At 43.5% G+C, this 13580-nt stretch overlaps 1 protein-coding gene across 3 annotated transcripts in view; it reads left to right on the top strand.

Annotated features, from left to right (window-relative positions):
- Window positions 1–13580, top strand: part of ABCA1 (ATP binding cassette subfamily A member 1) — a 90610-nt gene that overhangs the window by 37491 nt on the left and 39539 nt on the right. For all 3 annotated transcript variants that reach the window (XM_027653209.1, XM_027653205.1, XM_027653206.1), the window contains exons 6-7: window positions 6696–6817; window positions 10945–11136. In XM_027653209.1, coding sequence (XP_027509010.1) covers window positions 6696–6817; window positions 10945–11136 — 314 coding nt within the window. The remainder of the gene's footprint in view (window positions 1–6695; window positions 6818–10944; window positions 11137–13580) is intronic.

Below are 13580 nucleotides of genomic sequence, written 5' to 3'. Positions count from 1 at the left end.
TTTTTCAGAGCGCAGTTTTAGCTCTTGCCAGCATCCATAGGTACACAGGCAGCTCTGAGAGCTGTTCCCACCACACAGGGGGAAGGCTGCCCTAGAAGAAAAGAGCAATTAGAACATAGTAATTGCTTAAAAAAGAAAAAAGCCAACTTAAGAAATGTTACTTTATCATGCTTTCTGGATGTGTTGTCCAAGGTTAGGAGTATGATGAAGGCAGGTGAAACTGTTCCATCTGAAAGGTTTCCTTTTTCCATTGTCAGTCAGGGTCATTGGCTCACTAGAGTACAGTGCAGTAACATGGTTCACCATTAGGAGATTGTTGTGTCCTCTGGATGGTTGTCAGTTTACTGTAGATGATTGTCAATTTACAAGTTCAGTTTTTGGTTCTCCTGTTGAAGTTGTTTGAAAGCCTTTTTTTTTTTTTTTTTTTTTTTTCCCCAATGGGAAGTAGCTTCAGACACCTTCTGTCTACAAATCAGTGTTGGGTAATGAGTGTGACAATCAGTCCAGGTGTTCAAGTGCACCCACCACCTATACACGAGGAATACTTCTCAGATAATGAAAGTTAATACAAAATTCCAGTGTACAAGGTAACGGTGTGACAGCATTTGGTTTGCTTGCCCTGGTCCTCTCACTGTGTGAGGGTTTGCTGAAAGGTAAGGCAGGTTTCTAGCTAGAGACTTTGTAGTGGTCATGTGTGCTACCAGTAAACGCTCTCAGCTGCTGGAGCTTCAGCTCTTGGTCTCGGCTTCAACCTCTTCATGTGCTTGCAAAAACTCCTGTTACTGGAAGTGTGACTAGTGAATAAGCAATTCCCTGGGTGAAGGAGGCCTATGTGACCAGGCTGCCTCGTGACCTAGTTCTTCAGTTGTGCCTGGGCACTGTGGAATAGTTTTGCACAAGCCTGACAGCCAGCTATGCAATCAGCTTGGGCCTTCCCTTGCTGTAGAAGCGTGGCTTTACCTGAATGGGGAGCTGTGAATATGAACTCTTCAAAAAGGGAGAAGAAACTGCCTTGTTTGCTCACTTGATGTTCTTCCTTGCTTTACTCCTTCTGTTAACTTGTGGAGACAGGTGCCTCTGACTGTGCTGTGCTGGGAACCCACTTCTCTTTTTTGCCTCCTTTGGGCACTAGCTGAAACCTGCTGACTCTAAAGAGTGAAACTAAAGCTTCCCATGCCTCATCCTGTCTTGCTGTTCATCTTGCTGTGATGCCTTCATGTTGCTTTTACAAAAATGACCCTATGGTCAGTCTCTGTGGTGAGAAATAAGGGTCAGAATTTAACATCAGCTTCTCTATCTATACTTGGCTATTATAAAAACAGGCTTAGCCAAAGGAATGAATATAAAGAAAATAACGTAGCTGTTTTCAGCCTTGCATGTTCTGTCAGTAGAGAGTGAAATCCCCTGATGATAAATTGTCGTGTCTGTAGATCAGACACACTGCCCTGCTTTCCTCTTGGTTGTTGAATTCTCTTTCCGCATGAAGCCCCTTCTCCCTTTTCCTTCACCCAGTTCGTTGTAGGAAGTCAAGATATATGAGGCTGTGAAGAAGATTTGACTGTCACAGTGTTTTCACTGAGCTTGTTAGCTTTAAACTGTCTGAAAGTTGGTATATTGCAGATTATGGGTGCAAACCCTTTGGGCAGAAACCCCACAAATTAAAGTCAGACCTGGTGAGCTTTGTATTCTACAGTGAACTGAGATATGTTGAAATACCACTTGCATGCCTTTTATTTTTAGAAGGCAGTGTTCAGGATATGAAAAATGTAGCCACAATTTCCGTGGGGTTTTGTTTTTCCACCCTATTGTTTCATCATAAAAGACAGCGCACCATTAAGTTTCTGGAGGAAGGTATGGGCCCTCTCTGCTTTCAAGTGAAACAGAAAAGAATGAGAGAGAAGTTTGAGGAGAAAGGTCTTGTTCTATAACCTGCCCCTAGAGGCTTTTTTGTTCTGCTTGCCTGTGGATCTTCCCAGTATTGTTGGAAATTGTCAGTGCTTACTGTGGGACCTGTTACAGTCATCCTTGCAGTAAGATCAGCAAATTAAAACTTGTTCCTAGCCGTGGTTTCTCTTGCTCCTTGAGCCACCTTTTGAGCTTGCAGAAGTAACTGGGGAGGTGTTTCTGGAACGAGGACACTAAAAACCTGTGGCTTTCGGACCACAGGTACTTTCTTCACTGCACAGTCAGTGCTTCGGTTCTGGTCTGCATGGAACAGAGACCTCACATAGCACTGACTTCCTGTTTTTCTATAATGCATATTTTTGTTTTGATGTTCCATGTAATCAATAATTTAGCAAGCAGAGAGGTTGTTTTTCTTCACTAATTCATGTGACTATCTTGAGCTGCTTGAGCAGGTTTTTTTTGTTTCTTTTTTTCTATTGTCACAAAGTTTTGGCTCTCGAGCAGAGACTGACTGGCCTACCACTGTGCTCAGGGATGAAGGTGCTGGAAAAAATTAGGCTGTCAGAAAAATGTAAATCTTAAAAATATTTAAAACAGTGTTACAGTCTCGTAGGAGATGCTCTGCAGTCTGAAAGTCCAAGAGTTTCTAGTTTCAATGCCCAGAATGCAGCCCCCAAGGTTCTTTTGAACTGTGTGGAAATGAAGGACAGCTGTGCCTTTCACAAAGACAATATCTGTGAAATGCTGCCATGTGTGATTCTCTAATCCTGACCGGTGACTTCAGGGAGGAAGGAAGGTTTTGTGGTTAAGGCACAAGACCTCCAGAATCTAACAGCTCTCAATTCTGTTGGGAGCTTCCTTATGTGACCATATGAAGGATCTTTCTCCCTGCCCTGCATGGGAATTGGACTTCCTTCTGCTTGTTTCATGTGAATGGGGACAGTCTACTTTTGTGTTGCCACACTGTGCCCAAACTAGTTAGAACAAAAGCACTTCATCCCTGCCAGACCTGCTGGTATTGGGGGTTATTTGCATGATTTATACACAAAGTCTCTGCTTTACGTACTTTGTTCTGCTGTTGCTCCCTTGGTGTCAGGACTGAAACTGTGAAAGTAATCTGCCATGGGGAAAAGCTGTCTCAGTATTACTTCTGCAGACATTTATCCCACCACTGAATAAGCCTGATGGTTCACATCAGATCTGACAGTCCTGGAGCGTGTTAGTTCAGTCTGACCTGAGGTTCATCTCCACACTTATGCCTGGGGCTTGGCTTGCTTGCTGGGAGCTGTGGTTACAGCCACAGGCCATACCCTGTTTTTGGGTATGGTTTTTTCAAGGTTTTGCCTTGAAGATGGAGGCAAGAGGGAAGGAAAGGCTGCATGTCTTTGTGGGGAAGTCCGTGGAGAGACTGCTCTCTGATGTGCTGCCTGGATGCTGCAGCTGCATTTTTCTGTGCCCACCAGCTTGCAAAGGCTGACTGTAAGGATGCTCTTGGGGAGACATGTGAGTTAAAACCTGTTTGAGCTGACATATTTCGCCTCATGTTTGAGTAACTTGATACAGTGTCTGAACTTTTTTGGCAGGAAAATACTGCCATAGTAGGCTCATGGTGGTAAAATGAGTTTTTCCACTCGAGGTGTTTGCATTATTAGGTAAGCTTGGTATTAGCCTTCAAAAAAACCTCACCTGTTTCTTTTGTTTCTAATTTTTGAGGAGTTCTTTTAAATAGCGCTCTTGTATTTCCTCAAGTCCTAGTGGGCAGGCGGTCACGTTTGAGGGGAATGGCTGTTTTCAAGAGGAAACCTTTATTAACTCTTGACTTTTTGAGTTATCCTGGGAAGGAATTTAGATGTTGCAGTGTTCGGTGCTCTTCTGTGGTTTCATGTGCAAGTTGTTCTGTGTGCCTCCGTGATTGAGACGGGTTGCACAAGACACTGACCCACAACTCCTGGAAGTAGGACCACATGGGGTGAGGGAGGGAAATGCATGGTAAGAAAAGGCTAACTGTTTGCTTAGGGCACTGCAGCCGGGACCATGGTGTTGGGATTTAGCTCCTTGGTCTCACAGAGCTTTCATGTGTGGCCTTGGGTTAGTGAGCACGGGTTTGTGATCAGCTGGCTGGAATCCAAGCATTGTCCCGCAGTTTTGGTAACTTCATGTTCTGTTTCCTTCGTATTTTCCTCCAAATGATGATGAAAACTCCTTCAGATGTTTGTAGGCGTTCCTTGGAAGGCAGCTTTGATTTTCAGCGAATTCTAGTGTTGAGCAAGTCTGAAAATGCTAGGCATGACAAAAAAGGCAGGGGATAAGTGCTGTGTTAATGCTGGGCTGGTTAATTATAGCTGTGGAAGATGGCAGGCTCTTTGTTACTCCTCATTATGATTATAGACCGGCCAGCAGGAATCTCAGTGTGCTTCAGGTTGCTCTCCTGCAATTGCCTATAGAATATGTGCCCTACCAAGAAAATTCTGCTTCCATATGGCAAAAAAACCTCCAAACCAAACCTGCAAACAAAATAGCCTCAGCAAACCCCAAAGCAGCAAAACACTGTGGAAACAGAAAAGTGAGGAAATCATTGCCTTTTTAAATTTTTTTTTCAAAAAAAAAGGTGTGTGGCCCTTTAAGAGAAGCTTGAAAAATATCTTAAATGGGGACAGATTAAATGAAAAAGCTTGCAAACATCTGATCTCTGCATGCCAGTGTGCCTTCAGCCAGCCACCCCTTTGTCCATTTGAGTTTCTGAACAGTAGATGATCTCACCAAAAAATAAACAAGCTGCAGAAGTGCTTAGGGAGTTTGGTGCATTTAGGAATTAACCAAGGAATCGGGGTGTGTGTGGGGAATTTTTCCTCCAGCTACGGCGAAGCAGGGTGCTTCAGCTGGAAAGAAGAGGACGTTTTTGTTATTGCAGGAGCCGGCTCTTTTCCCAACCTTTCCCCGGGCTGGGAGTGGGGGGTGATGGTTGATTTTTTTTTTTTTTTTTTGGGGGGGGGCTCAGTGGGGCGTTTGCACGGCCTCAGACCCGGCACGTTCACGAGTTGGGTCCTGCTGCGTGGGGAGAGAGAGAGAGGAGAGGGCGAGGGAGGAACTTTTTCGCCCCAGAGTAACCTCCGCGCCGCCTCAGCAGAGGCGGGTGATTTACTTTTTTTTCGCTGTGGAACAAAAAAAGGCAGCGGGGAATTTGTAACTGGATATGTGGATGAGGGAGCAATGACCGTCAGTAACCCCGCGCGCTTCGTGCCGCAGGAGCGGAGCGTGTGGATTCATTCCTCCCCCCGACGGCTGCTCCGCAGGGCTCCGGCCGGGAAGCAGAAGTGGCACCCGAACCACCGGTCCCCCTGGTACAGCTGTTCTGTATAGGACGAGGGGAGAAGTGCAAACTCTTAGTTCTCCCATGTCATTACTTTCTCTTTAGGGCTGGCTCGTTGTTTCCCCACTGTTTTCTCTGGGCTGCGTGTGTCCTCCTTTCCTAGAGTGGTTAAAAAACAACAAAACCTTGCTGGTTTTGTCTTAGCTCAGTCTGGAAATCTTCACCCTGGTAAATCCAGTGGTGCTTGCTCTCTCTGCCTCCTCCTGGCATAGCTGCTTTGCTCATCGCTGCTTGTTTGCAGAATCACAGAATATTCTGAGTTGAAAGGGACCCGCAGGGATCATCATGTCCATTTCTTAAGTGAGGCCCATAGGGGGGGTCAAGCCTGCTGTCTTGGTTTTATTAGCACCATCATGAAGGTAATAGTGTCCTCTCTCTCTTAAAGAAAATAACAAAACCAAAACACAAAAAACAAAAAGAAAAAAAAAAAAAACCAAGAAAAACACCCCCCCACACACACACAAAAAGACAAAACCCCAAAACCCAACAGAAACAAAGAAACACACACTCCCCCCCAACCAAACAAAAAACCAAAACTACCCCCCTCCCCTCAACTGAAAAAAGTAACCAAACCCAAACCGCAAGAAGAAAACCCAAAACAGTGTTTGAGGGTCAGTTTCTTAAGATTCAGGTTTGTGACTTAAGTAGTGTGCTTGGATTATAATTTCCCTATGGTTCCCCTCTTCTGTGATGAAGATATAATTTGTTTTAAAGCCAGGAGATGAAACACCGATGGCTTGAGAAGCTGAAGCTTTTGGGAGAGAAAATGGAAAAAAATCCTGCAAATGTTTTTTTAATTCCAAGTGGTTAAGATTGTTTGCTAGATCTTTGTGCATTTCTGTATCGTACCTGTGTGTCTGCATATGTCAGACTTAGAAATTTGTGGTAGAGTACATTTACTATTAACATAATTGACTGCGGGATAGTAAATCCCTGGTGGTCCATGCACCAGCTCAGTCTCATGTTCTGTAACAACACAGGGATTAAATGCTCATGCTGGGTTTCAGCCGAGATCAGGGGAAAAGCTTGGTGTATCTTGCTTCTGTGTACATATGTGCAAATTGAGCTGAACTAATGGTGTTAAAGGGAGCTGTTTTTAAAGATGGGTTTTTGTTTTTTTTTGTTGGAGTTTTGATTTTTGTGGGTTTTTTTGGTGGGTTTCTTTTTGGTTTTTTTTGTTTTTTTTTTAATTAGGCAGTGGGGGGAGGGGGTTGAGGTCAAGACATCATGAATTGATATTTCTGAAGTCTGCATAGCTTCACAACACTTTGCCAGCAACTTGTCTTTTCCCTTTGTGCCATGGTTTGTGTAATTCCCTATCCTCCATTTGTCAGCTTTGCTTTTCCTGTTCAGAGCTCTCACATGAGTTTCCTTTTGGCTTTGCCCTGACCAGAACATTGCTTGTTTTGTCACTTTCCAGACTTGAAACTTCGGGATTTCCTGGTTGACAATGAGACGTTCTCAGACTTCCTCCACCATAATGTGTCCATGCCATCATCTGCAGTAGAGGAGTTACTGAATGCAGAGGTCAACCTCCAGCAGGTGAAGAGCACGTTCAACCACTAACATAATACTTGTCTGTTGTTTGTTTAGCCATAGTGCCAAGATCCACAGTGCAGAAACCCTCTGAGATAGATGTTGTACAAACACAGAGGAAAATGTATTCCCTGCTTCTCTCTTCCATCCTGCCCTCTCAATTTACTGTCTTATTTGATTCTAAGCTGTAAAAGGACACTGGGAACACATGGGCAAATGTTTTGGTCTTCTTGAGATCTCAGGCTAAACTGAATTTCTTCTTTCCTTTTTTTTAATGTAAGTAAAACATTAATTAGGTTGCTTGTACTGTTCTAACTGTTCGGTCACTCAGCTTGGACTGGAGCAGGGTTTCTATGTGCTGCTCTGCCTTACAGTCCTGTGCAGCAGAAGGAGGCATGCTTTTGGGTTTTTGACCAACTCTTCAAGACAGACACGTGTATTATGTACTACAGGAATCCTGATATCAAATGAGACTCCTGAGCACTCCCATGGAGCCGTAAATACAGCCAGTGGTGACAGTGGGCTAGAGCCCCTGTCTTATGATGGCTGTCTGCCATTGTCAGGTTCATAACATGTTTTTTGCTAGGCTTGATGCATTAGTCCACCAGCATCCTTTCCAATGCAGAAGTCAGAAGAGACATCCAAAGGAAGACCCATGGTTCTCTTGAGGCAGTGCAAAAGATGGTATGCAAAAGGAGAAGGAAATCCATTCTGCCTCCCAACTCCGTATCAGATCTTTTCATTGAAGTGGGGTGGATTAATAGTCCTTTAAGTCTTTGTTTTCATGTAGTTACAGATGCTGTGCCACTTTGCACAAGTTGTGTTGTTCTTCAGTAAATTCTGCCAAGCCATCTCTTTTAGTGCAGTTTGATAGTTAATCCTGTAAGTTAAGGATATGTTCTACTAAAAAAAAAAGTGGAAAAAATTTCTTACTCATTTTAGGGTGCAAGTTTTGTTTTATTTGAAACTAATTTGCCTGAAAGTCAAGCTAGATTAAGGCAAAATCATGGTACGGATGGTTCTTGAAGGATAGCTGGAAGACTTCAGCAACAGCAACATAGTCATTCTTCCTAAGCTGGTGGAGAGGCTTTTAAAGCATGCAAAAAATCCAGCTCTCACACTTATGTTGTGTGACTGCCACATTGTACAGGGCAAAGCCAGTGGAAGGAGAAAAAAGCTTAGCTTTCATCTATATAACATGTCTGAAGGGCAGTCAAGGGGTGATTGGTCAGCTAGTTCTTCCTTGAATGGTTTAAGCTGTGTTCTTTTTTATGTAATTCCCTAGCTCATTCTGCTAGAGCACTGGGAGTGAGGCTGTGAAATCTTAACAGTGTTTCATGCTCAGGGATGGCAGGGAGAGCTAACAGGGCAAGAGGACAGTAAGCTTCAGAGCAGTGGCCCACCAGATTTTCTTTGAGCACTTTTCTAACACAGATGGTAACTAGAGATGTAGAGCTCTCTCCTCCTGCAGAATGACTTTATCTAAGTCACAAAATGGACCCCTTTGATTTTGTGGGAGATCTGGGTTGGAGATCTGACCTCGCTGCTGAGCTGACTTCAGTATTAATAGGCAGTAGTTATTAGGTCTCTGTATGAGTGGCTCATATAGAAGGGCCTATGCAGAGTATGCAAACCTCTCACAGGAAATATAGCTGCCTTCTGTGGTCTGTTTGTGTCCTAGGGTTGTTCAACAAGGCAGGAAGTTATGATATGCTAGCAAGTAAGGAACTGAAGTCACCAAGGAGATGGGACTGTTCACTGGTGTTAATGTAATGACAGTGTTCCAACATGCCAAGCTGGGTTGTGTGTCCAGCATGCTGAAATAAGTGCAAATAGATAAAAGCCACCAAAACCTTCTCTTGATGGGCATCTTGCTTCGTGGGGCAGAGTGGCTCAACACTGTGTTTCTCCAGTAGTGGCAGCTGAGGGATTTGGAAGGCTCCTGGATCAGCAGTGGGCAGGCAGCTGTCTAACCAAGTCTAATATGCTGCTGTTGTCCAGGTGTGGCCAGACAGCTCTTACGTGGCTTGGAGGCAGGAGTAGGTCCTGTCCCTCCAAAAAGTTGGAGGCACAGTGAGGTCCTGGGCCAGGGCTGCAGTATGATGTATTGAATAGCAGTGAGGAGTAAATAACAATGGCCAGTGCATATTCTGCTTGGAGCAAATCTCCCTATTTCATGAAACAGGCACACTCCCAGGAGAAAATGATGTGACCTGTGAACACAAAACAATGACCTGTGACTACTTTCAGACACCACCCTGGCATTTTGAGAGTCCTTAGGGGACTTTGTCACTTAGGGTGTATTTTTGCCTGTTGAAGATGCCATGAGTTCAGATGACTGCAGATGGTTAGAGAACTGGCTGGCTTAGTGTGACTGGGTGTTTTAGTTTGGAGTGGATGAGCAGAGCCTTAGATTTAAGGTCTTGTGCTGTGGACCTCAGCATTTGGAATGGGCAGCTTCTCTCCAAAAGAGTTTAAAATCTGAGTGAAAGAGTTGGGCATACTCAGGATGGTGGAAAGGTTGGTCACCTTCAGTTTTTGTGGGTGAATGCTGAGACACTAGGAGACACTGGTTTTCTATATGTCCATGCGGAGAAGCTGGTTTAGACTAATTCCAGGTCCCTGGAGTGTTATTTCCATACCCCATGAATATCTCCTTTTCAGCACGGCTGTAACACTGATAGTATCTCTGCTGGCAAAAAAATCCCAAAAAACAACAAACCAACAACAACCAAAAAAACCCCCAAACCCAACCAACCAAACCAAAAACAAAAACAAAGAAAAAAAATTAAAATTCCGCCCAAAAAACCTCCAAAATTTTTCAAAAGTCCAACCTTTTTGATGAGAGAGAGCTGATTTATTCAGCTGAGTGCCCGGCACTGAAATATCCTATTTTTGGCATATGGACACAGACCAGAGTTAAATGTTTGCGCAAGTGTTGCGTTAAAAATCTTTTGCCTCTCCTGTCAGTTCCATTTGCTTGTTTTCTGAACGTAATGTGCTTTTTTCCCCTAGATGGTTGACACCCCTTTGGTTTTGAAAGATGAGAAAGTTTTCAGACTTACCAGCACTGTTCAGGAGCTGGTAACTCTTCTGGGATGTAGATCAATCCTCCTGAGTTGTTACTGGAAACTGGGCAATGCATGCCAGGTATTATTAAAGAACAGAAAGAAGAAATGAAGTCTAAGGCTATTGTTACCTGTGCATGTACAATAAAATTGTTCCTTCTGTCTAGCCCCATGGCAAACAAAAAATTCTTGCCAGCGGTGGATTCTGCATTTTCCTTGTTTATCACCTATATGAAGTGTGCAGCTTTTTTGAGATGGACCTGTTTGTTGTTCAGCAAGCCTAAATTCTGTAACTAACCTGATTAGAAGAATCTAGACTGTAAGGTCTAAAAGGGTCTGATGGTAACACAGAGGGATTTTATCAATTTCTTTCATTAATAAGGTGGTTACTTGTGGGTTAAGAAACATTATCGACAAGCAAACCATTACCTTAAGTAGAATTTGCCTGTGAGGGAAGACTCTAGAATCTTATCTCGTCTGTTGCAGCCAGTAAGATAACATTTTTTCATTGATATGTTATCTGCTCAAAAACACTGCAAAAGGTTTGTCTCAGCAGTTAGTGAAGAGATATTTCAGAACTAAGGGAGAAGATGGTTCTGATCCAGAACTACACAGCAAATGTGGCTGGCAGATATGTCTGTGGAGTTTGGGACATAGGTCTTTTGCCCTTCACATACATTTGCCAGACTTGTGTCTAGTCACAACCCTTGTTTTTGTCTCTGTGGCTCAGTTCCCAGAAGACTGAAGGTTAGGCAATGCATGTACCCTTGGTTGGAGGAAATGGCTGCTGTGGAGGACAGGATCACTGCTGCTCTGTGCATGTTTGTGGAGAAGTGAAGAGAGACCTTCCTCCCCCAGGACTTCTCTCCCATGTTCTTCAGTGGGGAAACGTTTTTCTTGGAACTGAGTTGTGTATGAGTCAGAGCTGTTCAACCTGTAGAGAAGAATGCCCTCTTACCTCTATCTGGAAATGTTATGAGTGTTTTCTTTTGTCTAGGTAATAACCAGCTTTTTGCTTGGAGTCTTATTTGAAGGGAGACTGACATGCCTTCCCCACTTTTCTAGGTCATTGTGTCTGGTTATCGAATGCGATTGCGAGATCTCTGCAATAACTCAACGTCATCTGAATATCTTAAAATCCCAAATCAGACGGTGGCCATGGACTCTGAAGCCTTAATTTGCACATTGTCAAAAGAAAAACTCCATGCAGCTGAGCAAACCTTCCGTGCTAACCTGAATCCTTTGAAGCCCCTTCAGGTGAGTTCATTGGTCCTACCTGTGAGAGTCTGTCATTGACACAGTGGCATTTTCCAGGGCTTTCAGTCTAGGAACTCATTTGTACGTTTCCAGAGTGAACATTGGCATTAAGAAAGAAGAAACATTGTCTTTATTACTGGAGTGTGAAGAGCATTGCTTCTTCCTGTCATTCTTACCCTTCCTGTTGCAGTCTGCTACTTGTGGAGCATAAATGTGTGTGGTCTGCAGTTCGGTTTGTCAAGAGGAAAGTGTTTATGCTGCATAGTAACAAACAGGCTCTTGGTTGTCCCTGTGTTTTAGTCAGATGTTGTGTCTTGACTGGAATGGGCCTCGATATTAGACCACCTTGTGCTGAGTGCTAAAACCATTGCCCTCTGCCCTTAGCATGAGGCCACTGAGAGCAGTTTCCAGCAACTGATAAGCCACAGCCTTTAAACAGGTTTAATTTGTACAAACTAGAGTCAAGTTTTAATGTCCTGTTTCAAAAATTGACCAACTGAATGTGTTCTGGATCAAGAATTCGTTGAGCTTCCAGAAAATACATTGTTTACAGGGTAATTAGAGGCTGGAGCAGACTTGATCTGGGAAAATCTAGTGATGTTTTGCTACAGATCCACAATATCTGTGAAAATACAGAAGTCTGAGGAATTCAGTGCTGGAAACAGCAGTAGAGTGAAGAACAGACCACAGAACCCACTCTGTTACCCACTAAAACAAACATTCTGTTGTCTGCTGTGGAAGAAATAAACACTTCAGCTGTGTGAGTTTTCAGATTTGATGAGCCTTTCAGGACTGAGAGTCATGTACCCCTTGCTTTGCTTTGTCCCCAGTCAAAGAGGGTCATTATCGAGTATTGGAATCATGTGAGTCTTCTGTGCGGCATGTAGTGGTCAGTGACTTCTCTCCACAACTCATCTTCTGTTTTCCATGTGTCCTCCATCTGCATATTTTCTTTCCTTCTGGAAGAATAAGGTAATCATAAGCACAAAAAGATGAGGTAACAGCATTAAAACTGTTCCCGTAACAAAGATGGGCTCTTTGGAGAGGAATGGCTATATGCAGTTTCTTGTCTTCAGTTATATGTGTGTGTGCACATCTATACATATGTTGCTTTAAGCCATTTGATGATGCTAAAATTTTGGGGTCTGAAGAGGATGAAAACAGCCAGCTGTTGTACTGCTCAGTATTGGCTTTTTGGGCCCTGTGGAGACTCAATCTTGCTTTCCTCATTTATGGAAGTTCCTGCAGGATTGCTGACAGAAGTGGGTACTGAGTGGGTCTGTACCATTAGGTCTGTGTTGGTTGTTGGTGAGATAAAGCAGTCATAAACCACTCTGTACCACTTGGCAACAGCAATACAGATTTAAGACATTTATGTGCAATTGTAGGGGACTTCTGAGAAGCTGGCTCATTATCTTGTCTACAAAGGGAAAAAAAGCTGGAGTACAGAGGCCAGCAGTTCTAAACCTGCTGTGTATTACTGTCTGGTAAAGGCCCACAGTTTTTCTTAGAAAAATGTCACAACGTACCATCTAGTTAAACTGCTGTAATGCATCAGTGAGTGAAATAAAAACTAACTGACTTCAATGTGTCTGGGCAAAGCGAATAAATTAACTCTAGGATCACGACCAACACGTTTGAAACTTGTGTCTCTAAAGACCAAAAAGTGCGCTGACCTGCAGTAACATCTTTGAACAAAGAGAGAACTTTCTGTTCATGAACAAAGGAGGCTTTTGACAGAGCTTATTGAAAGCACTATGTGTCAAATCTTGGGCATGCACACTGAAGATAGCTTGTACCATATCTACTACAGAGTCTGTAAACCAATAACAACAGTTTGCCCAGAGATTAATTTTTTTCCCCCCTTAGTCTCTTTGATGTACTTCACAGCAAGTAATTTCAGTAAGTAGAGTAAGAGCCAAGTCAACTGCAGGTACAACAGCAATTTGGAGGCAGGTTTTTAGCTTGTGTAATGGGACCTGGGCTTCACTGGTTGCACCATTTTGTGACTTATGGAGCGGCAGCATCTTAGTACAAGTAGGGTAGTACAAGGACTGGAAGCTGTGTGCAGGAACTGTGTAAATTCAACACCAAGGGCTTGAATAGTAAACCAGGAGTTTGAGCCCCTCAGATATCTGTGCAGCAAAGTGGCTGTGGTTTCTTGAACTGTCTTAATCCTGAAGACTTCAACTCCTCCTTGTTTCTGTCCCTGTGCATTCCTGTTGTTATTCCATCTACAAGATGATGGCAGTAAATTACATCATGGAATTGATCCAAGAGGCACCTGACTGGGTGCTTACACAAACATTTGTGCTGAAACATGAAGAGGAGGGTGCAATATTGAGAGTGCAGTGATAAGGGAGTGTGTGCATGGCCTGTGACCCTGATGATGACTCCTGCTGGCTTAAAGTGTGTGTGCATTTGAAGCTTCAGAGAAACTACAG

The sequence above is a fragment of the Corapipo altera genome, unplaced genomic scaffold (genome assembly GCF_003945725.1).
Source record: "Corapipo altera isolate COAL_440 unplaced genomic scaffold, ASM394572v1 61305, whole genome shotgun sequence".
NCBI classification, from domain to species: Eukaryota; Metazoa; Chordata; class Aves; order Passeriformes; family Pipridae; genus Corapipo; species Corapipo altera.
This window is presented reverse-complemented; position numbering and strand designations above follow the sequence as displayed.